The sequence below is a fragment of the Salmo salar genome, chromosome ssa10 (genome assembly GCF_905237065.1).
Source record: "Salmo salar chromosome ssa10, Ssal_v3.1, whole genome shotgun sequence".
Classification (NCBI taxonomy): domain Eukaryota; kingdom Metazoa; phylum Chordata; class Actinopteri; order Salmoniformes; family Salmonidae; genus Salmo; species Salmo salar.
In genome coordinates this window covers 70,338,107-70,364,101 of record NC_059451.1, presented here as the reverse complement: position 1 = coordinate 70,364,101, position 25,995 = coordinate 70,338,107, and the positions used below count along the sequence as shown (strand labels likewise).

The following is a 25,995-nucleotide window of genomic DNA, read 5'->3' as shown; positions in this document are numbered from 1 at the left end:
CACAACAAAAGATGAGACATTAACGGTGCCTTTTAAAAATTCGCAAACTAACAATCTTTGTCCATTGCAAAGGTAGGTGTGTTAGTTAGCTAAGCTGTCTTGCTAGCATACAACATAAACAACACATTGAGAATCGATTCGAGTGGAGCACGGCAGACTATCTACAGTAAGTTAGCGTTGCACAATATTCACATGCTAGCCAATTTACCACATTTTTTCCTCAAATCTTTGCTAAAGAGTACTTCAGCAGTGACTGAAAGTCCAGTTCCACACGCCAGTTGCCCTTTAGTGCTGGCTATATCAAAATTGCTATCGGGGAAATAGCTAATTCAAACGAAACAATGATTGTTTTTTCAATTCTTGACAAATGAACTCACCCCCTGCCCTGGTAACAGACTTGAACAGGCACGTTAAAGTTGCAGTCAATTCGTGGGTATAAACTTAAACCTTTGAAAGCCGAAAAGACTAACAGGAGCATGCATATACTTTTGTAAATAAAATAATTTATACAGCTATAAGTATTTTAACAATCACCGCCCCGGACCGCAATAGGGAAAATTATCCTCGACAGAAAACAACCTCGGCTCGGTTCTTAAACAAGAGGCGTGGCCACGATTGTGTATTTCTCTTTCCCACCCACTGAACAATGTTATTGGTCGGCACTCGAAAGAAGCGGCAAAGTGGGATGGTATTGTAGTTATTATTGGCAGTTTGAGAAGTCTCTCAAATATTAACTGGAAAGGGGCTGTACTTTCGCCCGCAACCCTCGCGCACACAACATTCGAAAATTAGACTGAACAAAATGCTCGCGAAATAATCCGAATGTTTGTAAACAAAGCCGTTCTGGTAGTTCCGGGTTGCGAGCGTCGGAAAGCTGCACTCGAGAACGAAAATAAAACCATATGCAGATCACCGCCGTAATAACTAGACTATCTAATTAATAATGTATATACTCAGTTTAACATTTCTATAAAATCATCAACACTATTCTTGTTATCAAGCCTCCATATTTCTAGGTTGTTAGATAGCGTTTCCTCCATTAACGAAGCAAGCTAGCTAACTTCAAAACTACAAACATTGCCTTGGTTGCAGCTGACCTTGCTGTATGCTAGCCAGAGCTATGTATTTGTATGTCATTTTTTTTGGGGGGGGGAATGTAATGCCAGCCAACTCCAATTGCAATGCTGGACAGATCGCCTTCATTGAATCTTCACCCACTAGCATTGTGCAGAATGAATGTATGCAAAGGTAGTAACTACCTAACGTTAGCTAGCCCATCTGTAGCCCCTAACTGCCTAGTTAGCGGAGTTACATTTCTCTCCTTTTTCAGCTATCTTGTTTGAACACCGAATGACCGACCACAAACTGCCTGCCAGTGGGTGCGCTAGCTGGTTAGCTAAATATTCCTACCTCTGGCATTGCATTTGCTAACTTGTCAGCACGCATGGATGAATGCAGATGTCCGTCATGTCACGTTAACAAAGAAAACCCTCGTTTTCAATTAATAAGCTGGTTTGGTATCTACAACAGTACACACATATTTCCTTACCCAATGCTGATGGTTCCATAGCCTGCCATACGCGAGTTGCTGAGCTGGGTTATGAGAAAGCTATTTGTCTGGCATAAGCTACAGCCTACATGTCGACATGTAACGTTAATCATTGCAATTTGAGCTAATGTTATACACAGATAACTGTTTAAAATACATTATTGTTTTACTGTGCTATCCTTCATCTGATGAGTGCAGGACCATAACCAGGGTGGGAGTTTTAGTGAAGTTGAAGGATATGTCAAAGTTGAAGCTCATTTACTGCATTTCTATACAATTAAAAAACAATACTATTTGGAGAAGAGCAAAAATGACCCCAGCCATGGTGATCCTTCATTCTGCTGTAGGTTCATTCACCTGTTGATCTACAAACACCGCATATTAGCTATACAACTGTAATGTTATACCCCTGAATTATGAGAAATTATTCACATTGACACATTGTCATTAATGACAAAATCTCCCCCTTCCCCTGCATTCCACTTCAATGTAACATGGCAGACACTCGCACTTGAGCCTTTTACTCTCGGTTTTAGTCCAACAGCTGTAAAAACTATGGTTCAATGATTCCCTACACTATTCAGTGCATCTTTTGTCACAAAGAGAAGTTTCACATTTTTGCAACCAGGAATATACAGTGATTTCTACATTGGCCACTAGACCCTATTTTCACTAGATAAACACAGCCACAAAGTAGTCTTCTCTGGTATTACAGCAGCCTGCAAACAAAGGTTAAAGGTGTATGCTGCCACATACTATACGGGTAATGAAAAAGGGGTAAAAAATAAACTACGAGAAAGTGGAAAAAAATACAATACAAAATGAAATCCTAAAACCAATCCCACTCCTTCAGTCATAGTCCAAATCACATCACTACAGGATGGAACATTCATCAACAGGATTCCTTGTAATGCCAAAAAACGTTAAGCCGCACTCACAACACTGCCTATTTTCTCAGATTTCCAATACGTTTGCACCTTTTTAACATGCAACATCTCAGGATCCTGTTGGCGAGTAACATTTACTCGTTTCTCTAATCCAAATACCATGGTTTCTTAAACTTTACTGACGCCTTCCACTCCTCTCGCCACCTCTGTCTCCTTCACCCGAACAGGGCACTTCATGCATTCGGGCGCATGCTCGCCACCACAATTGCAGCATTTCGCCCCAAATGGCATATGATACTCCTCCCGTCTACATACACTTCACAAATTTACATTCATCACACTGCATGGGTTTGAGCACAAAGGCTCTTACAGGTTAGCTCGCATAGCATAAATATATAGTACCAGTCAAAAGTTAACACCTACTCATTCAAGGGTTTTTCTTAATTTTTTGACTATTTCCTACATTGTAGAATAATAGTGAAGACATCAAAACTATGAAATAACACATATGGAATCATTTAGTAACCCATTTTTTCTAAACAAATCAAAATATATGTTATATTTGAGATTCTTCAAAGTAGCCACCCTTTACCTTGATGACAGCTTTGCACACTTGGCATTCTCTCAACCAGCTTCATCTGGAATGCTTTTCCAACAATGTTGGAGTTCCCACATATGCTGAGTACTTGTTGGCTGCTTTTCCTTCACTCTGCGGTCCAACTCATCCCAAACCATCTCAATTGGGTTGAGATCGGGGGATTGTGGAAGCCAGGTCATCTGATGCAGCACTCCATCACTCTCCTTCTTGGTCAAATAGCCCTTACACAGCCTGGAGGTGTGTTGGGTCATTGTCCTGTTGAAAAACAAATTATAGTCCCTCTAAGCTCAAACCAGATGGGATGGCATATCGCTGCAGAATGCTGTGGTAGCCATGCTGGTAAAGTGTGTCTGGAATTCTAAATAAATCACTGACAGTGTGACCAGCAAAGCACCATCACACTTCCTCTTCCATGCTTCACGGTGGGAACCACACGTGCAGAGATCATCCGTTCACCTACTCTGCGTCTCACAAAGACACAGCGGTTGGAACCAAAGATCTCAAATTTGGACTCAGATTTCCACTGGTCTAATGTCCATTGCTTGTGTTTCTTGGCCCAAGGAAGTCTTCTTATTGGTGTCCTTTAGTAGTGGTTTCTTTGCAGCAATTCGACCATTAAGGCCTGATTCGCGCAGCTTCCTCTGAACAGTTGATGTTGAGATGCGCCTGTTACTTGAACTCTGAAGCATTTATTAGATCTGCAATTTTTGAGGCTGGTAACTCAAACCTATCCTCTGCAGCAGAGGTAACTCTGGGTCTTCCTTTCCTGTGGCGGTCCTCATGAGAGCCAGTTTCATCATAGCGCTTGATGGTTTTTGCGACTGCACTTGAAGAAACTTTCAGTTCTTTAAATTTTCCGGATTGACTGACCTTCATATCTTAAAGTCATGGTGGACTGTCATTTCTCTTTGCTTATTTGAGCTGTTCTTGCCATAATATGGACTTGGTCTTTTACTAAACCTTGTCACAACACAACTGATTGGCTCAAACTCATTAAGGAGGAAAGAAATTCCACAAATTAACTTACGGCACACCTGTTAATTGAAATGCATTTCAGGTGACTACCTGAAAGCTGGCTGAGAGAAAGCTGGCTGAGAGAATGCCAAGAGTGTGCAAAGCTGTCATCAAGGCAAAGGGTGGCTATTTGAAGAATCTCAAATATAAAATATATTTTGATTTGTTTAACACTTTTTTGGTTACTACAGGATTCCAAGTGTGTTATTTCATAGTTTTGATGTCTTCACGATTATCCTACAATGTAGAAAATAATACAAATAAAGAAAAACCCTTGAATGAGTAGGTGTGTCATTCCACTATTACTGCAGATATTATGTACATTTTCTGTAATTACACAATGCAAAAATAAATAAGAAATACCATGTGTAGTGCCACTATTCAACAGGAACCAGCTTCTGCATTCGGAGCGACTGGGAGTGAATGGTAGCAGCAAGAAGTTCACCGTCAAAGTGAATAATGAACGTAACTGTAGTGAATTTCAGTTAACTACTCAGCAGTCACATAACATAACTGCTTTACTGTCAATCTGTTAATTTAGAGTTTTTTTTAAAATAGCATTGTCTTACCATCTTCAACCTAGGCTTCAGGCTATTCGGTGTGGAAGAGTGGAAAATTGTGGGGACCAGGTGTCCAATGGTGTGTTCGTAAATTCACTGTGGATATCTACTCCGATTTCAGAGCACTCTCGTCTGAGTGTGACAGAGGACAGAATAACTGAGGAATTTATGAACACGTAACACCCGTTGAATATGACCTGTGTCAGTAAACACCTGCACATTTTTTAAATTAAATTGTTGCTAGCAGCACAGTCAGTCACCAACGCTCTAAATAACATGTAAAACAGCCTAACTAGCTCTGCTAGGGCAAGTAAAATTATCAGAGTGAGATGAGCAAGCTAGCCAACTTTAGCCAGTTAACTTGGGTGCTTGACTGCGGAAGTTAGAGTTGAGGTCAGAATGCTCGGATCAACCCTACTCCTCGGCTAGTGTCCAGTGTGCGCTCTGAACACACAGTGAAACACTCAAACGCTCTGAATTTACTACTTGTACAGTTGAAGTCGGAAGTTTACATACAGTTAGGTTGGTGTCATTAAAACTCGTTTTTCAACCGCTCCACAAATTTCTTGTTAACAAACTATAGTTTTGGCAAGTCGGTTAGGACATCTACACCAGTAATTTTTCCAACAATTGTTTACAGACAGATTCTTTCACTTATCATTCACTGTATCACAATTCCAGTGGGTCAGAAGTTTACATACACTAAGTTGACTGTGCCTTTAAACAGCTTGCAAAATTCCAGAAAATGATATCATGGCTTTAGAAGCTTCTGATAGGCTAATTGACACCATTTGAGTCAAATGGAGGTGTACTTGTTGATGTATTTCAAGACCTACCTTCAAACTCAGTGCCTCTTTGCTTGACATCATGGGAAAATCAAAAGAAATCAGCCAAGACTTCAGAAAATAAATTGTAGACCTCCAAGTCTAGTTCATCCTTGGGAGCAATTTCCAAACGCCTGAAGGTACCACGTTCATCTGTACAAACAATAGAACGCAAGTATAAACACCATGGGACCACGCAGCCATCATACCGCTCAGGAAGGAGACGCGTTCTGTCCCCTAGAGATGAACGTACTTTGGTGCGAAAAGTGCAAGTCAATCCCAGAACAACAGCACAGGACCTTGTGAAGATGCTGGAGGAAACAGGTACAAAAGTATCTATCCACTAGAGGTCGACCGATTATGATTTTTCAACGCTGATACCGATTATTGGTGGACCAAAAAAAGCCCGATGCCGATTTTGTTATTTTATATATATATATAGTAATAATGACAATTACAACAATACTGAATGAACACTTATTTTAACTTAATATAATACATCAATAAAATCCATTTAATCTCAAATAAATAATTTAACATGTTCAATTTGGTTTAAATAATGCAAAAACAAAAGTGTTGGAGAAGAAAGTAAAAATGCAATATGTGCCATGTAAAAAAGCTAACGTTTAAGTTCCTTGCTCAGAACATATGAAAGCTGGTGGTTCCTTTTAACATGAGTCTTCAATATTCCCAGGTAAGAAGTTTTAGGTTGTAGTTATGACTATTTCTCTCTATACTGTTTGTATTTTATATACCTTTGACTATTGGATGTTCTTAAAGGCACTATAGTATTGCCAGCCTAATCTTGCGAGTTGATAGGCTTGAAGTCATAAACAGCGCAATGCTTGAAGCACAGTGAAGAGCTGCTGGCAAATGCAGGAAAGTGCTGTTTTAATGAATGCTTACGAGCCTGCTGCTGCCTACCACCGCTCAGTCAGACTGCTCTATTAAAACAGACTTAATTATAATATAACAACACACAGAAATACGAGCCTTAGGTCAAATCATTGTCAAATCCGGAAACTATAATTTCGAAAACAAAATGTTTATTCTTTCAGTGAAATACGGAACCATTCCGTATTTTATCTAACGGGTGGCATCCCTAAGTCTAAATATTGCTGTTATATTGCACAACCTTCAATGTTATGTCATAATTATGTAAAATTCTGCCAAATTAATTACGGTCTTTGTTAGGAAGAAATGGTCTTCACACAGTTCGCAACTAGCCAGGCGGCCCAAACTGCTGCATATACCCTGACTCTGCTTGCACAGAACGCAAGAGAAGTGACACAATTGCCCTAGTTAAAAGAAATTCATGTTAGCAGGCAATATTAACTAAATATGCAGGTTTAAAAAAATATACGTGTATTGATTTTAAGAAATGCATTGATGTTTATGGTTAGGTACACATTGGTGAAAAGACAGTGCTTTTTTCGCGAATGCGCTTGTTAAATCACCCGTTTGGCGAAGTAGGCTGTGATTCAATGATAAATTAACAGGCACCGCATCGATTATATGCAATGCAGGACAAACTAGATAAACTAGTAATATCATCAACCATGTGTAGTTAACTAGTGATTGTTAAGATTGATTGTTTTTTATAAGATAAGTTTAATGCTAGCTAGCACCTTGCCGTGGCTCCTTGCGGCACTCGCATAACAGGTAGTCAAGCCTGCCACGCAGTTTCCTCGTGGAGTGCAATGTAATCGGCGTCCAAAAATGCCAATTACCGATTGTTATGAAAACTTGAAATCGGCCCTAATTAATCTGCCATTCCGATTAATCGGTCGACCTCTACACTGTGTGCACAATTATTAGGCAAATCAGTATTTTGACCATATCATTATTATTATGCATATTCCCCAACTCCAAGCAGTATAAGCTGGAATGCTTATTGGATTTAAGCATATCAGGTGATGTGTATTTGTGTAATGAGGGAGGGTGTGGCCTAAGGAGATCAACACCCTATATCAAGGTGTGTATAATTATTAGGCAGCTTCTTTTCCTCAGGCAAAATGGGCCAAAAAAGAGATTTAACTGACTCTGAAAAGTCAAAAATTGTAAAAAGTATTTCAGAGGAATGCAGCACTCTTGAAATTGCTAAGATATTGGGGCGTGATCACAGAACCATCAAACGTTTTGTTGCAAATAGTCAACAGGGTTGCAAGAACCGTGTTGAGAAAAAGACAAATTAACTGCCAAAGATTTGAGAAGAATCAAACGTGAAGCTACCAGAAACCCATTATCCTCCAGTGCTGTCATATCCCAGAACTGCAACCTACCTGGAGTGCCCAGAAGTACAAGGTGCTCAGAGACATGGCCAAGGTAAGGAAGGCTGAAACCCGACCACCACTGAACAAGACACATAAGTTGAAACGTCAAGACTGGGCCAAGAAATATCTGAAGACAGATTTTTCTAAGGTTTTATGGACGGGTGATGAGTGACTCTTGACGGACCAGATGGATGGGCCCGTGGCTGGATCAGTAACGGGCACGGAGCTCCACTTCGACTCAGATGCCAGCAAGGTGGAGGTGGGGTACTGGTATGGGGTGGTATTATTAAAGATGAGCTAGTTGGACCTTTTCGGGTTGAAGATGGACTCAAACTCAACTCCCAAACCTACTGCCAGTTTTTAGAAGACACTTTCTTCAAGCAGTGGTAGAGGAAAAAGTCTGCATCTTTCAAGAAGACCATGATTTTTATGCAGGACAATGCTCCATCGCATGCATCAAAGTACTCCACTGCGTGGCTAGCCAGTAAAGGCCTTAAAGATGAAAGAACAATGACATGGCCCCCTTCCTCACCTGACCTAAACCCTATTGAGAACTTGTGGTCCCTTCTTAAACGGACGATTTACGTGGTTGCTGCTGCACAAAAAGTTGATCGTCAACAGATCAAGAAACTGACAGACTCCATGGATGGAAGGCTTATGACTGTTATTGAAAAGAAGGGTGGCTATATTGGTCACAGATTTTTTTTTGAAATGTCAGAAATGTTTATTTATAGATTTTGAGTTGTTTGTTTATTATTCTCACTTTTAACAGATGAAAATAAACAAGTGAGATGGGGAACTTTTCGTTTTTTCATTTAGTTGCATAATATTTCTGCACACTAATAGTTGCCGAATAATTGTACACACATAGATATTCTCCAAAGAAAGCCAAAACCTCACTTTTACCTTCTTAAATATTCAGGTTTGAGGTTTATTAACATTTTGGATTGACCGAGAGCGCTGTAGTTGTACAATAATACAATTATTCCTCAAACATACAACTTGCCTAATAATTGTGCACACAGTGTAATATCCACAGTAAAACGAGTCCTATATCAACATAACCTGAATGGCCGCTCAGCAAGGAAGAAGCCACTGCTCTAAAACCGCTATAAAAAAGCCAGACTATGGTTTGCAATTGCACATGGGACAAAGATCGTACTTTTTGGAGAAATGTCCTCTGGTCTGATGAAACATAAATAGAACTGTTTGGCCATAATGACCATCGTTATGTTTGGGGGGAAAAGGGGGAGGCTTGCAAGCCGAAGAACAGTATCCCAACCGTGAAGCACGGGGGTGGCATCAACTTGTTGTGGGGCTGCTTTGCTGCACGCAGGATGCCCAAATGGATGACTTGTAGCTGAGAGTAGAATGTGCAGAGGAATGTATTCGGTTCAGTCAGTTGTCCAATAAGCCCTTCCCAGCTAACGTAGTTTATGCTGGCTAGCTGGCAACAGCATGGCGCTAGTTAAAACTTGTAAAAGTCAGTGATGTTATGTAGATGAACATGGGATAAATAATTTGCAGTATTGATCACCAATGTTCCCTTAACTGTGCACCACCACCGGGACTGCCACGAAGAAGAAATGCTAAGCAGAGACGAGATTACATTTCACTGAGTTCACCCCATTAGTTTTCACTATATAGATAAACGTTTTTTCTGTGATCAAATCAACATTATATCATCACCTTTTCAATTAAAGAAAACAAATCTAACTTTGCAAGATTGAGTCTGTGATTTTGTTGTAGCAGAGCCAGAGCGCAACGGAGCACAATTTTATTGGCGAGTGAATGCACTTTTTTTAGATCAGTTCAGAGCGTGTGCACATTTGTTCATATTCTTTGCTTGTTAGCGAGTTATTCGCCCAGTTATAGACAAGTATAGGTCAACAATGGGGAGTTATTGCTTCCTACAAGAGCACAAAACGTGTAGGCTACATTTCAAGTTGTCTTTGAAAAGCCAGTCAGGTAAAAAGCGTATGTCTTAATTAAAAGGGCAGCAGGTAGATCGAATCCCGGAGTTGACAAGGTAAAAATCTTCGTTCTGCCCCTGAACAAGGCAGTTAACCCGCTGTTCCTAGGCCGTCAATGTAAATAAGAATTTGTTCTTAACTGACTTGCCTAGTTAAATAAAATATTAAATAAAATAAAGTGACAGTCTTGCATTCTGTGACAGGCTTGACTATACAAATAAGCCAATAAACAGAGGGGTAGCCTACATTGTCTAATTGTCTGTATGGTAATAATAATAATAATTGATTGCATATTGTTAGTGGTTTCTTGCATCATACAACAATACAATTTACAGTTACCTATTTGGCCCATGGCATTACAGACCAAGTCAAAATTCATGAATTCATGGCAAGCCCTTTCATATAACATAAAAACATTTTTAAAAGTCTCATGTAATGTAGGCCTGCATTGAACACCACATAGGCTACTGTAGGCTTTATCATAGAAATCAAAAGCTATTTCCATGAAAAAATGTTTTGTTGGTAGGCCTGCATTATGCTCAAATAGCCACAATAGCATATTGGCTACGGTCTAAAATTATAAGGGTGTTCACTATAAACGCACACCGGAAGTTGCACAAAATTCTCACAATGTTCAAGTTTCTGCTCACAAGACCAACAATTTGCTCAGGGCCCCCAAAATTTAAAGGTAACATTGGTGGTCACAATCTCCAATTTGTTCCATCCCACTTGATTTTTATTTTGTATTAGGATAGCAGCCTACATGAGAAATAACCTGTAATATTGATACCATCTGGATCTCGTGATAGTCTTCACTGCTCAATGGGGATGTACAATATTATGTTTCAAATTCTCGCTAAAGTTTCTAGCTAAATTGGATATTGTGGCTAGAAACTTCAACGAGAATTTGAAACTTAATATTGTACATCCCCATTGAGCAGTGAAGACTATCACGTGACATCCAGATGGTACCAATTTACAAGTTATTCCTCATCAGGGCTCATCAGGACGACTGACTGAACCGAATCCGTTAGTCGCCACTCAACTCTCGCTGCACGGAAAACATCATGAATTTGGTCACCAGGCATGTCTGTTTCAGAGTGGTGAGGAGGATCTCCACGGACCCTTCATGTCGGGGGAAGTAATTTAGCCATCTGTAGAGTTTTCTTCTGTCAATTATCTTAATTCTAGCATCACACATTATACTAATTATGTCCGATTTAATCAACAAATACGATCGTCAGTTAAAAAAAAAGTGAAGGGTACAAGACTGTGTACATATCTGGCTGTGTTGGCAGAAATCACTACATATCCCATCAAACCAAGCGGGGAGAGAGAGTACCCATTGTTACTGTTCCAAGACCAGTCAGAAGCAGTGCTTGACGGGCAGGAGCTCACCAGAGCAGAGTACCGGTGTTGTGCCGAAAAGCTCCCCCCTGCCAGAATTCTCCCTCCCTTCGCATAAACGCGCACACACACAATTCTTCATTGCTGTGACTTGCTTGCTAGTTAACATTTCTGATCACGTTAGGCTGCGTTTCATTTTATTTTTTTATGTCGGTTTGATGGCGGGGGAGGCACTAGTAATGTCTGCAGTTTTCGGGTTTGGCTATTTGTTTCAAATGTATTAGTCTAAATAAATCTCTGCCAAAATTCGTCATCTCTCCCATGTCTTATTCGACTAGTAGTTGTTCTGTAATGTTTATTGCTTGCCTACATTTTACTCCCTCCTATGTTTAATATAACACATACATTAATAATAAATTTTGGTTGCCTATCCTTGTGTGAAGTTTGTGCTATAGAAAGCATTTGACTCTGATGTGTGCCACAAAGTATTTGATTAGCCACAAAATGTAGGGAAAAAAATTGTGTGGGGATTTCGGCAAGGCCATTTTCTTTCCTGACGAAATTCTTCCCCTTTTCTTTCTTGGGACTGCAAGGCCTGGCACACTTCAGAATCATTTTGGTAGCTCATGTTGACCAGTAGCGTGTGCCACGGGAAGTATTTGACTCCAGCCACAAAATTAAGGGAAAAATTAAGGAAATTAGAAGGGGGGTACGACGACAACGATTTCAGCAGGCAAGAAAATGGCCTTGCCGAAATCACCCCCCCCCCAATATACTTAATTTTCTGACAGGGGGTACTTTTCGGCCCAACACCGGCACCTAAAATGTTACTGCTTGAGCTCCTGTTCCTCTTATAGAATATTAGCTCAAAAGTATTGTGGCGCTCCTGCACCTAAATATCAACCGTACTGGCACGCAACATGAGTACCGGCCCCTATTTCAGTCCAAGTCAGAAGCGTCCAGCAAACCCTATGCTAAACTGAACTTGGATGCGCGTTTAGTAGTGTAATGATATCCTTCGCCACCTTCATGAATATGCATAGTCATCTCGAGACAACTACAATAATGTGAATTTTCTCAAAGTTGCCGGCATATCATTTATACTACTTATCAGTACACTCGTAAACTGAAGCATTACAAAACTTCTATTCAATCAAATAAACCTCACGTAGAAAAAAATATATAATTGTTGGCCAAATTTAACACTCATTGACCTCCATACATTGTTTTGTGGGCGAAACAACGTCACCTGCTGGAGGGACACCGAGTTGTCTCGCGCATAACTGCGCATATGCAGGCTGTCAAAGGCACTCCGACAAAGTTGTTTTTGACAAATGAAAACGTGTCAGTTTGGCACTTTTACGAGGTCGGAGTAATAACAAATTCAACTAGACATTGGCCTGATATTCATTAATATATTGGCTCAAATCTAGGTAGTGCCTTTAGATTTCGATAAAATTAAACTTTGGAATAATATTTCACTTCTCAAACCGTGGCCTGTTTCGCAAGCGTAACCAGAAGTCTCGCGATGTTGCGCCTCTGGGTTTAGAAACTGTGGTGGAACTTCCAAAATAAACCATCGCCCACGGGAGGCGGAGCTGAAACAGCCAGGGATTCCTCCCTCCTCCACCCGAGGAATTACAGCAGCGATTGTATGACAACCGTGCCAGTGTACAGACTACCAGACATTGACCAGTACGCACATTTTAATTCGTTCTGAATTTGGTTTTGGCATGCTTCTGCTGAATACAGTCAAACAGGCGAATCCATTTGAGGCGCCTATGTGACTTATTCAGACTCAGAAATAGAAGCACAGCTAATTTCGACCGACGTAGGCACCAGATCTATAATGTTGTCAAACACATAAAAAGCCATATGGTTATTGCTAGAGCGGAAACATTTTAAGCATGTAGCCAACATTAAGTAAACCAGCTAGGACAGAGCAAGGACATTTCTTCAAGTTTTATAGGATGATGGCAGAATAGTCTCGGTCTCCCTCGATATAGCTAGCAGATTGTAACTGGAGCGTCACATTAGCCCTGCAAAATCCCAAATGCTATAGGCTGCGCTGGCTGGTTCGATACTTTTCTACCGAAAATGAACAGGAACGATTGTGAAATGCTGCGTTCTAAAGCAATACGGGAAACATAGCAAACTATATTATTTCCCCGGTTGCAGCAGCTTTGTTGTGCGTAGATTTGGCACTCGCAGCGAGGACAATGGTTGAAACCTGATATACGAGACTACAACAATTTAGATAATTTCAGATATCAATAGCAGATTTCGTTCGAAACATGCAAGTCAGTTGCCCTCAACATTCATTGCCAAAGTCAAATAGGAACTATGAAACATTTTGTAAGCGTCATTACAATTGAAGTTATAGGCAATTCCGTGTCAAAAGCAGTGGTAAATGTAAAGGAAATGCCTCCGTTTGAGCGTCTTGATTCAATTCTTTGTTTACTTTGATACTCGGAGTAAAATGTCCTATTCACCACAATAACTCCCTCCCCCTGCCGAACCATTTGCAAACTGTAGCCTATACATCGAGGTCTGCAAGATACTACATAGTATTTTTACTTCTCGGGAAGTGTAAACAATTTCTATATAACCTCATTTACATTTAATTTGTGTTATTTCAGCAACAGAAACGCATGCTTGGGGGAAATGTGGCTTGCAACCATGTCCTTATTTTGGCCGTTCCTTTGACATTATCGCGTAAACACCAATACATTTGCAAGAACAAGATTCATAGCCTATATACCCTTAACCTTCCTAATCCTTATGAATGTCATATGGTACGAAATATGAAAGCAGCAACATTTATGTTTGCTTTACCAGCTGTTACATACCTAGGAAAAATGATCTTCTCACTCCGGATTCGTGTTTGTAACAAAATAGTTGGAAACGCCCCCCCTCCCTCCCCTCTTGCATTGGCGTACACTTCTTCTTACGTCATTTAAGTTTAAATATTACCCGCCGAACTTACCTATAGGCCTATTTGTTTTATGCTGGTCTAGTCTAAGAAATGTAATAGTTTGAAACAAATAAGGATTTGGTATGAACTTTGATTCATATTGTTTTAAATTGTAGATATGTTATTGTCAGATTCATAAGCTATGGCAGAAGACTCACCTGGTGACAAAGTAAACAGCAAAAGAGGAAGACCTCGACGGTTGAAATGTTACCAATCTTTATTAAATAATAGCCTTTGGGAGCAGCTAAAGTGAGCAGAAATGTCTTTAATGCATCTTATACAATAGAATTTAAAATAGTACATAATGTAATAATAAATATCTATTCTCGATTAGGCTACCCTCCCTTCACTTTCAGGTGGATGCCACCAGGTTTCCTCCAAATTAAGAGCATCTTGATTCAAGCAAGCCTAAATTGTAACCATGGAGTCAAGATGAGGCATGACACTTAAAGAAAAAGAAAAGCCTCTGCTACTTTAACTTCTGGGATATCTTTGATATCTTAAATGCATGCAGACTACTGAGAAGTGACACTTGGCCATAGGCTACTGCTGGGTTGGAGCAAAAAACAAAACCTGTGAGTTGAGTGTGCAGTAAATGCAAATGTATTCACATTTGTCCAACAATACTAAAATTGAAGTAAGAGGTAAGGATAGTATGAAGGCTCATTAGGGACAACTTCCCTGTGGTGATAATATTAGGGCATCCTATCATTGATGTCCAAACCACTACTATTGGACAAAAAAAGTCAACAGCAGATAACTCAAAGTTTTAGCAAGAGCAAGTAACGATTATCACAGGGGAGATGGAATACTAAATTGGAGTTGAAAAGATCTTAGCTCCCCCTTCTGGAATTTATGGAGCTTTTGGCCACCTCAGAAAGCTGCAAAACAATCCTGGAGCCAAGACTAGAGCCTTTTATAGATGCTAAGAAATGTAATCAAGTCACAAAAAAATAATTAAAGCCAAATTAATAATTTTCTTCAAGCTTAGATTTCAGAAATATGATTAGTCTAGACAAACCAGATTAAAATATGACAAAAGCACACAATCAATTGGGAATCACCATTTAATATGCTGAATACACTGTCTTCCTTTGAAAGGTTATTGGACATATCCCAATCTCCTTCGATTGGAAAATATAATACTTGACAAAAAAATTAAAAAATTGGGTAATAAGACAGAACCATTTCAAATGCACGTGTAGACAAATGTTGGCTTTTCATACAGCATAGTTTGATTCAGTTGTCCTCAATCATACTAATAACAAGTAATGTTACAACTGAGAATATAATTTAAAGTAGATACTTTTAAAGTCTGAATACTTGTAAGAAAAAGTTGAATACAATAGAAAAATAATATTGGTCACACTTTGTGACCGTCATTGAAAGTAATAAATCTAAAATAATTAAGAGTGCACGAGGATGGCGGACTAAAATGAGGCTCCACTTCAAGCAAATTCAATATGAATTCAGTTGCAAAGAACACATTTCATCCAACTATAAGATATCATGTAATGATGCACAGGCACTGTACAGCAATGGGAACGGTAATATTCTACGTCTAATCATGACAAGATGTCAGGTACAGATGGATTATATTCGGAAAGTATTCAGACCCCTTCACTTTTTCCACATTGTTATGTTACAGCCTTATTCTAAATTTGATTAAATCACCCCCCCCCCCAAATCTAAACACCATACACCACAGTGACAAAGCAAAAACAGGTTTAGCCATTTTTGCTAATTTATCAAAGTGAAATCACATTTACTTCAGTTTTCAGACCCTTTACTCAATACTTTGTTAAAGCACCATTGGCAGCAATTACAGCAGAGTCTTCTTGGGTATGACACACCTGTATTTGGGGAGTTTCTCCCATTATTTTCTGCAGATCCTCTCAAGCTCTGTCAGGTTGGATGAGGCGTGTCGCTGCACAGCTATTTCCAGGTCTCTCCAGAGATTTTCGATCAGGTCAAGTCCAGGCTCATTCTAGGCCACTCAAGGACATTGTGTCCCGAAGCCACTCCTGCATTGTCTTGGGGTCTTTGTCCTGTTGGAAGGTAAACCTTAGCCCCAGTCTGAGGTCCCGAACAGGTTTTCATCAAGGATCTTCTGTACTTTGCTCCATTCATCTTTCCCTTGATCCTGACTAGTCTCCTTTTACTGAGGAGTGGCTTTCATCTGCCCACTACCATAGAGGCCTGCTTGGTAGAGTTCTGCAGAGATGGAATGTTCTCCCATCTCCACAGAAGAACACTGGAGCTCTTGTCAGTGACCATAAGGTTCTTGACCAAGGCCCTTCTCCCTGGATTGCTCAGTTTGGCTATGCGGCCAGCTCTAGGAAGAGTCTTCGTGGTTCCAAACTTCTTCCATTTAAGAATGATGAGGCCACTGTGTTCTTGGGGAACTTCAATGCTGCAGAAATGTTTTGGTACCCTTCCCTAGATCTGTGCCTCGACACAATCCTGTCTCAGAGCTCTACGGACAATTCCTTTGACCTCATGACTTGGTTTTTGCTCTGACATGCACTGTCAACTGTGGGACCTTAGACAAGTGTGTGCGCCTTTCCAAATCATGTCCAACCAAGTTGTAGAAACATCAAGGATGATCAATGGAAATATGATGCACCTGAGCTCAATTTCAAGTCGCAAAGCAAAGTATTTGAATACTTATGTAAATAAGGTATATATTTTTTTATACATTTGTAAAAGTGGTCTAAAAATCCTGTTTTTGCTTTGTCATAATGGGGTATTGTGTGTAGATTGAGGATTTAATTTAGTTTTTATACATTTCAGAATAAAGCTGTAACAAAATGTGGAAACAGTTAAGGGGTCTGAATACTTTCTGAAGGTCAAAAGTTCAATCAACAGTAATCAAGTTATATTGTACCCAGTGCCTTCAGAGAGTTCACACCCCTTTACTTTTTCCACATTTTGTTATTACAGCCTAAAAAAAAAAAAATGGATTAAATTAAGATTTGTGTCACTGATCTACACACAAATGTCAGTGGGATTTGGGTTGTGAAAACATTTAGAAATTAAAACATGTAAAGCTGAAATGTCTTGAGTCAATAAGTATTTAACCCCTTTGTTGTGGCAAGCCTAAATAAGTTCAGAAGTAAAAATGTGCTACAAATCGCATAAGTTGCATGGAATCATTCCATGTTCAATAGTGGTTAACATTAGTTTTGAATGAGTACCCCATACATACAGATAATAAAGTGTAAGGTCCTTCAATTGAGTAGTGAATTTCAAGCACAAAGACCAGGCAGGTTTTTCAATGTTTTGCAAAGGGCACTGATTGGTAGATGTGTAAAACATGTAAAAAGCAGACACTGAATATCCTTCTGAGCATGGTGAAGTTATTAATTAGGCTTTGGATGGTGCATCAAGACACCCAATCAAAGATACAGGCGTCCTTCCTAATTAAATTGCTGGAGAGGAAGGAAAATGCTCAGGGATTTGACCATGAGGCCAAAGGTGGTTTTAAAACAGAATTTAATGGTTGTAATATAAGAACGGAGGATGGAACAACATTGTAGTTACTCCACAATGAAGACACATTTCAGTTGAACAACTGACTAGGTATCCCCTTTCCCAATACTAATCTAAATGACAGTGAAAAGGAAGCCCGTACAGGACACGCAAATTCCAAAACATGCACCTTGTTTGCAACAAGGCACTTAAAGTAATGTGGCAAAGAAATTTACTTTTTTCCTGAATACAAAACTTTGTGTTTGGGGCAAATCCAACACATCAATGAGTACCACTTCATATTTTCAATCATGGTGGTGGCTGCATCATGTTATGGGTATGCTTGTCATTGGCAAGGAAGTTTAAGCCAAAAATAAACAATAAGAATAAGCAGATGAAAAATCCTAGAGAAAAACCTGGTTCACTCTGCTTTCCAACAGACACTGGTAGACAAATTCACCTTTCAGCAGGACAATTACCTAAAACATCTACACTGGAGTTCCTTACCAAGATTGTAAAATCCAGGTGTGCAAAGCTCTTAGGCTTACCCCCCCCAAAAAAACATACAGCTGTAATCACCACCAAAGATGCTTCTACAAAGTATTGACTCAGTGGTGTGAATACTCATGTAAAATTAGATTTCTGATTTTAATTTTCAATAAATGTAAAAAAATAAAATAAACATGTTTTCACTTTGTCATTATGAGGTATTGTGTGTAGATGGGTGAGAGAAAAAACATATTTAATTCAGGCTGTAACAAAATGTGGAATAAGTAAGTAAGTGTGAATACTTTCTGAAGGCACTGTATATCACATGTATACAATCTCCTATAATTGTAATTTCACCTTAAATGCACTTTACCAACACAAGAACTGTAATCTCTAAAAGCACAAAGTGCTTCAACATGGCTGTGTATAAAAGTCTATTGCACTTTACTGAGGTGAGGTCTAAGACTGGTGTCTTAAAGCGGAAGCAGGGTTATGGCCTTCCTACACTAGGTCCATTGCAGCATAGGCGGCTCAGACGTACATGACACAACTGAAGCAAACGGAACAACTACTGAGTGAAAGCAGCGGCGACCAAACATTTAATGTCACGATCACTACAAGATTTTCACAAGGAACGTTTGAACAGCCAATGTGAATGACTTACAATAACAAAATGAAGGCAGATGGTTCATGTGTTGTCAGGAGGCCAGCTCTTAATTATTCGATCTGCAGGAAATGCATCGAGATAGCAACTTTATCAGCTGCTCACAAAAACATTAATATGTGTAGTATTACTTTAAGTTGAACTTAAGGTCATCTATGCATTTTAACTCTCAATGGTTGAGGCTTGGATTGGGGGTAGGGTAAGATGAGAAGTCCGCATGCATCTCAGGGGCAACTTTTACATGTAGCCATTCGATTCAATGGCCCAGGAGAAGTTGGGGGGGGGTCGTCCCAGGAGGGATTCAACGCTTGTATGCCAAGGTCACAACGACAATACCAAGAGGCAAAAGACCATGAAAAAAAACTATTATTATTACTTTCTTCTCCAATACCATTCTTCTTTGCTTTCACAGGTAGAGGATGGAGAGAGGGAGAGAGCAAGAGAAAAGGCCTTCTCAAAGGTCACTGAACTGGTCACAGATGTGGTAGGTTCTTAAAAAGGATGTTGAACGCAAAGTTCATGTCATCGGTTACTGCTAAGTATCTGGATCACACAAGACACCAAAGCGAATGATGTGTGCAGTATGTCACAACACTAAACGACAGACTCGTATAGACACAGATAACGGCCACATAATGATTCAAAACCTTCCTCAGACACAAAACTGACAACATTTGTTGCCAGGTTGCTGTGTCTTGTATGTTATTATGTCTTACTATCTAACATTTTTCATCACAACTGTGGCTCTGTCAGAAGTGGCAGAGTCAGAAGGAGGAATGAGTTGGTCTTAAAGGCCTCTTAAAAAGGGAAGAAGTGATGGCATTTGCTAGAAGTGGGCATGCTGATTGGCTACAAAGTGTCCCCTGGATTCACAGATTGGCTGCGAGAAGGGTCACTGATAGGCTACGACAACACCCAGGGCATCACAGACTGGCTATGAGAACTACAAGGCGACCACCAGGCATCACTGATTGGCTGAGAGCAGGCCCTGTCTTTGAGCGTGCTCCAGGATGGCATTGTGGCAGAAGTAGTACTGGTCTGGGGTCTGGATGGTGAAGGCCCTCTGCGTTCTCATCCGCCGCACCGTCTGACACACGTTGAGCGTCCCCACATCCTGCAGCTGGGACAGACAGATGTCCAGGGCACAGAAGGTACCTGGGGAGAGGAGAGGGAAGGCAGGAGACATCATTATCAACAAATATGTTGTGGGGAAAATGCAGGAATAACATTAGTTCACTATGGCCTTCATACATTATAGCCAAGGTGATGGCCTTAGAAATAGAATCCCTATTAGAGAAATGGAGGTGACACCTATGACTGTCCATAGAGATTCTAAGTCATTCTGTGCTTTACACCGATCTTACCACAGGGCTTATTTTTGGCAGGAAAGATGTGTCTATTTGGGACTGAAGGACTAGAATGAGTCTATGCGTGTCAGACTCAAGGAGTGGTGGTCGTCACAATAATGTGGTCGTCACAGTAATAATTCACCTGTTCTGCCGATGCCAGCACTGCAGTGAACCACCATGGGGGGTCCCAAGGGGTGGCCCGTCCACTGAGGCCCCATGGCCTTCACTGACCGCCTCTGCTGCCTCTTGACGGCCCCCAGAAAGTCAATGAGCGTCACAGCCGAGGTGGGGACGCCGTAGTCGGGCCAGCTCAGGTACTGGAAGTGGGTCACCTGCCTCTGCTCACAATTCTGGTAGACAGACACACACACACACAGCCCATGAGATGTAGTGAGGGAAATATTTATTTGATCCCCTGCTGATTTTGTAAGTTTGCCCACTGACAAATAAATGATCAGTCTATAATTTTAATGGTAGGTTTATTTGAACAGTGAGAGACAGAATAACAACAAAATCCAGAAAAACGCATGTAAAAAATTTTGCAAATTGATTTGCATTTTAATGAGGGAAATAAGTATTTGACCCCCTCTCAATCAGAAAGATTTCTGGCTCCCAGGTGTCTTTTATACAGGTAACGAGCTGAGATTAATTGTGTGCTCCTAAAGGGAGTGCTCCTAATCTCAGCTTGTTACCTGTATAAAAAGACACCTGTCCACAGAAGCAATCAATCAATCAGATTCCAAACTCTCCACCATGTCCAAGACCAAAGAGCTCTCCAAGGATGTCAGGGACAAGATTGTAGACCTACACAAGGCTGAAATGGGCTACAAGACCATCGCCAAGCAGCTTGGTGGGAAGGTGACAACAGTTGGCGCGATTATTCGCAAATGGAAGAAACACAAAAGAACTGGCAATCTCCCTCGTCCTGGGGCTCCATGCAAGATCTCACCTCGTGGAGTTGCAATGATCATGAGAACGGTGAGGAATCAGCCCAGAACTACACGGGAGGATCTTGTCAATGATCTCAAGGCAGCTGGGACCATAGTCACCAAGAAAACAATTGGTAACACACTACGCCGTGAAGGACTGAAATCCTGCAGCGCCTGCAAGGTCCCCCTGCACAAGAAAGCACATATACATGCCCGTCTGAAGTTTGCCAATAAACATCTGAATGATTCAGAGGACAACTGGGTGAAAGTGTTGTGGTCAGATGAGACCAAAATGGAGCTCTTTGGCATCAACTCAACTCGCCGTGTTTGGAGGAGGAGGAATGCTGCCTATGACTCCAAGAACACCATCCCCACCGTCAAACATGGAGGTGGAAACATTATGCTTTGGGGGTGTTTTTCTGCTAAGGGGACAGGACAACTTCACCGCATCAAAGGGACGATGGACGGGGCCATGTACCGTCAAATCTTGGGTGAGAACCTCCTTCCCTCAGCCAGGGCATTGAAAATGGGTCGTGGATGGGTATTCCAGCATGACAATGACCCAAAACACACGGCCAAGGCAACAAAGGAGTGGCTCAAGAAGAAGCACATTAAGGTCCTGGAGTGGCCTAGCCAGTCTCCAGACCTTAATCCCATAGAAAATCGGTGGAGGGAGCTGAATGTTCGAGTTGCCAAACGTCAGCCTCGAAACCTTAATGACTTGGCGAAGATCTGCAAAGAGGAGTGGGACAAAATCCCTCCTGAGATGTTTGCAAACCTGGTGGCCAACTACAAGAAACATCTGACCTCTGTGATTGCCAACAAGGGTTTTGCCACCAAGTACTAAATCATGTTTTGCAGAGGGGTCAAATACTTATTTCCCTCATTAAAATGCAAATCAATTTATAACATTTTTGACATGCATTTTTCTGGACTTTTGTTGTTATTCTGTCTCTCAATGTTCAAATAAACCTACCATTACAATTATAGACTGATCATTTCTTTGTCAGTGGGCAAACGTACAAAATCAGCAGGGGATCAAATACTTTCCCCCCCTCACTGTAGCTTCAAAGTGGGTGAACAACCACCAATGTTTTGCAATCGTTCAAACTCGATGGAAGTTTTGATATTAGCCAACAGTCTAAGAGATAGTAGTGTGTGCTATAGCTAGATAATCTCAGAGGTCACTTGAGACCTGTAGCTTGCTACTGTACCTCCATGTTGTGCAGCTCCAGAGTGGTCTGGTTGTAGTGGGAGTGATTGTCCACCCTCTGGTTGACCACAGCCATGTGACTGTACACCTCCTGGCCGCCTTCCTCCAGAGGCCAGTACTGACCACACTTCTTCCGACCTCCCTCGTCCGCCCTGCAATACACAGATCCATTATCTCCATGAAGGTATTGACGATCTTTCTAGAACCTCTAGGAAGTGCCCCATTTTAACCTACAGTATTTGGGTCTGGTTCACAACAGTAATTTCCGACTGTCAACGACTCATTTAACAACAATTCTCTACATCATGCCCACTGGGTAAAACAAATATGTAAGAAGATGAACTACCTTGTTGTCATGACAATGACTAGCACGTTTTGCTCCCAGACCATCCTCCAGAAATCCCCATAGGTTTTCTCCAGTGGTCCTATGGACAGCAGAGGGTAGAATGAAGGGAATTAACTACTTTTAATAAAGACATCATAAAGCAGGGGTGTCAAGCATACGGCCTAAATCCTTAGGGAGATAGAAACGTTGCTCAATTGGCATTAAGGGACCAAACATGTGCCAAGACAACATTCCCCACATCATTACAACACCAGCCTATACCGTGACACCAGGCAGGATGGGGCTATAGACTCATGCTGCTTACGCCAATTCCTGAACTCAATATATACTTTAAAAAGGACAAAAACCAAATGAAAACTGTGTAGAAATGATAATGACATACATTTATACCGTTTGACTGTGTCCCGCTCGCAAGTAATCACCGAAAAAAAAAAGCTTATGGCAGCGTTTGGAACTGCCGATCAAGAACGCCGAGTTCATCTCAGCCAATGCTGCCCTTCAGTCCCTTGACTTTTTGGCCCTGACGGAGACATGCTGCTCTCTTTTCATCTGACTATGTTCTCTCTCGTAGTCCGAGAGAGTGAGTTCTGGGCTGATCGCGGTCATGGCACAGGGCTACTCATTTCTCCTAAGTGGAGATTCTCCTTCCTCCCTCTCTGGCAACTTCAACCTTCCGACGTCTGCCTTTGATTACTTTGTTTCCAACTCACTCTGTCCCCTCCTTTTGACCTCCCTCTTTCCCAGTCCCCTCCCACTCACAAGGCAAGCAATACGCTTGACTAGAGGCTGCTACTCATCTCAGTGAAACCCCCTTCCAGGTCTCTGATCACAAACTACCTTGTTTCCTTTTCAGTCTCCCTCTCCTCCAAACCTAGCCACTCAAACCCCTGCAGCTTATCCACAACGCTGCAGTCCGGCTGGTGTTCAACCTTCCCAAGTTCTCTCATGTCACCCGCTCTTCCGCACACTCCACTGGCTTCCATTTGAAGCTTGCACCATGACAAAACCATGGTTCTTGCCTACGGAGCTGCAAGAGGAACTGCCCCTCCCTACCGTCAGGCTATGCTCAAACCCTACACCCCAACACTCCATTCTGCCACCTCTGGTCTCTTGGCCCTCCCACACCTAGTGGAGGGCAGCTTGTGCTCAGCCCAGTCCAAGCTCTTCTCTGTCCTGGCACAATGGTGACAACAGAATCCCTGCCCATCTTCTTAAAACCCTACCTCTTCTTAAATAATCCCACAGCACCCCAACCCCCCCCCTTGTGAACTAACACTTGACCCCCATCATCAGGGAGTTATAAATGCTTATGACAAGTCTTACAACGCATCCACCACAATGCATTTTACCTGCCAACTTTAGTGTTACCAAAATATCAATAGTTTGAGAACCAAAGGAACCTCTTACAAATTAATAAATATCCCATGAAAAAAATGTATTAGTGCAAAAGTATCTGATAGTGAAACTAGCAGGTATCATAGACTGCCATCTTTGTACCTTGAGTACCAATGTATGCATTTTTCTGTTTGTAGCCGTCCATGAAGCTGGCGTTGATGTAATCCGATCTCTGTGGGGAAAAAAACAGGACTTTGTCACAGCGAACGATAGAATAGGGGTCTTATAACAGAGCTGTACAGTAGCAATTCAGATAACATTATACAAACATGAAAATATAGCTCAGTTATTTGTGTCTTGCTCAAGATTGCTCAAGCATGCTCAAGATTAATCAATCATTTAAATTAATATTTCAAGTTCTGGGAACCACATGTAATGAGTAGGCATAGGTGTGTTTAGAAAGACAGGAATACTTACAGCAAGTCTTCTAATGCACTTTGTGCTTGATGAAAGGCAATGCCTTCAGAAAGTATTTCTAGCTTTTGACTAATTCCACATTTTGTTGTGTTACAGCATGAATTCAAAATTGATTAAAAAAATAATAATTCTCAAAGTGAAAACATGTTTAGACATTTTTGCACATTTATTGAAAATGAAATACAGAAGTATCTCATTTACATAAGTATTCACACCCCCTTGCTATGACACTCCAATTCCCTTTGATCATCCTTGAGCTAGCGCTACAACATGATTGGAGTTTACCTGTGGCCAATTCAATTGTTTGGACATGATTTATACACTGAAGACCTTACTAATATTGAGTTGCACCCCCTTGTGCCCTCAGAACAGCCTCAATACGTCGGGCATGGACTCCACAAGGTGTCGAAAGCGTTCCACAGGGATGCTGGCCCATGTTGGCTCCAATGCGTCCCACAGTTGTGTCAAGTTGGCTGGCTGTCCTTTGGGTGGTGGACCTTTGTTACACACAGGAAACTGTTGAGCAGGAAAAACCCAGCAACGTTGCAGTTCTTCACATAAAACAGTGCACCTGGCACCTACTACTATACCCCTTTCAAAGGCACTTAAATCTTTGGTCTTACCCATTCACCCTCTGAATGGCACACATACACAATCCATGTCTCAAGGCTTAAAAATCCTTCTTTAATTGGTCTCCTTCCCTTCATCTACACAGATTGAAGTGGATTTAACAGGGGACAATAAGGGATCATAGCTTTCACCTGGTCAGTCCATGTCATGGAAAGAGCAGGTGCTCCTAATGTTTTGTACACTCAGTGTATAAGGTTCCACAGTTGATAGTGCATATTCAGAGCAGAAAATATACAATGAAGTCCAAGGAACTGTCCGTAGATCTCAGATAGAATTGTGATGGAGGCATATATCCGGGTAAGGGTATAAAACAATTTCTAGAGTGTTGAAAGTTTCAAAGAGCACAGTGGTCTCCATCATTTGGAAATTGAAAAGAATATGTCACTACCCAGACTGTGCCAGACTCTGGCTGTCTGACCAAACTGAGCAACCGGGCAAGAAGAACCTTGGTCAGGGAGGTGACCAAGAACTCAATGACCACTGACAGAATTACAGTTTCTTGGCTGCGATAGGAGAACAGGCTCTACATCATTTCACCAATCTGGGCTTTATGGAAGAGTGGCCAGACCGAAGCCACTCCTGAGAAACAGGGACATGACAGCACACCTGGATTTAGCAAAAATCACACGAATGACTCAAAGCATAAGGCAAAAGATTCTGTGGTCTAATGGGATAAACTGAACATTGGCCTGAATGCAAAGCACCATGTCTGGAGAAAAACAGGCACAGCTCATCACCCGTAAAACACCATCCCTACTGTAAGCATGGTGGTGGCAGCGCCATGCTATGGGGATGCTGGGAGACTGGTAAGGAAAGAGGGAACAATGAATGGAGCCAAACACAGGCAAATCCTCAATGAAAACTCACTTCAGAGCACAAACAACCTTTGACTAGAGAGAAGATTTATGTTCCAACAGGACAATGACCCCAAGCATACAGCCAAAGCAACGTTGGAATGGCTTCAGATCAAGAATGTGAGTCCTTGAGTGGCCTAGCCAAAGCCCAGACTTGAATCCCATTGAAAATCTGTGGAAAGACTTGAAGATTGCTGTTCACTCCCCATCTAACTTAACAGAGCTTGAGAAAATCTGCC

General features: G+C 41.2%; 2 protein-coding genes across 3 annotated transcripts in view; both read right to left on the bottom strand.

The window, feature by feature from the left end:
* Positions 1-13,933, bottom strand: part of sin3aa (SIN3 transcription regulator family member Aa) — a 28,297-nt gene extending 14,364 nt beyond the window's left edge. Inside the window, 1 exon segment of the mRNA XM_045688045.1 lies at positions 13,875-13,933. The gene's annotated coding sequence lies outside the window, so the exon portion shown is untranslated.
* Positions 13,934-17,477: 3,544 nt separating this feature from the next.
* The window catches only part of ptpn9a (protein tyrosine phosphatase non-receptor type 9a), a 44,169-nt gene continuing 35,651 nt past the window's right edge, over positions 17,478-25,995 (bottom strand). For both annotated transcript variants that reach the window (XM_014124057.2, XM_014124058.2), the window contains 5 exons: positions 23,958-24,027; positions 22,461-22,539; positions 22,116-22,266; positions 20,115-20,322; positions 17,478-19,778 (listed from right to left, as the gene is read on the bottom strand). In XM_014124057.2, the coding sequence (XP_013979532.1) occupies positions 19,588-19,778; positions 20,115-20,322; positions 22,116-22,266; positions 22,461-22,539; positions 23,958-24,027 (699 nt within the window). In that variant the 3' untranslated portion in view covers positions 17,478-19,587. The remainder of the gene's footprint in view (positions 19,779-20,114; positions 20,323-22,115; positions 22,267-22,460; positions 22,540-23,957; positions 24,028-25,995) is intronic.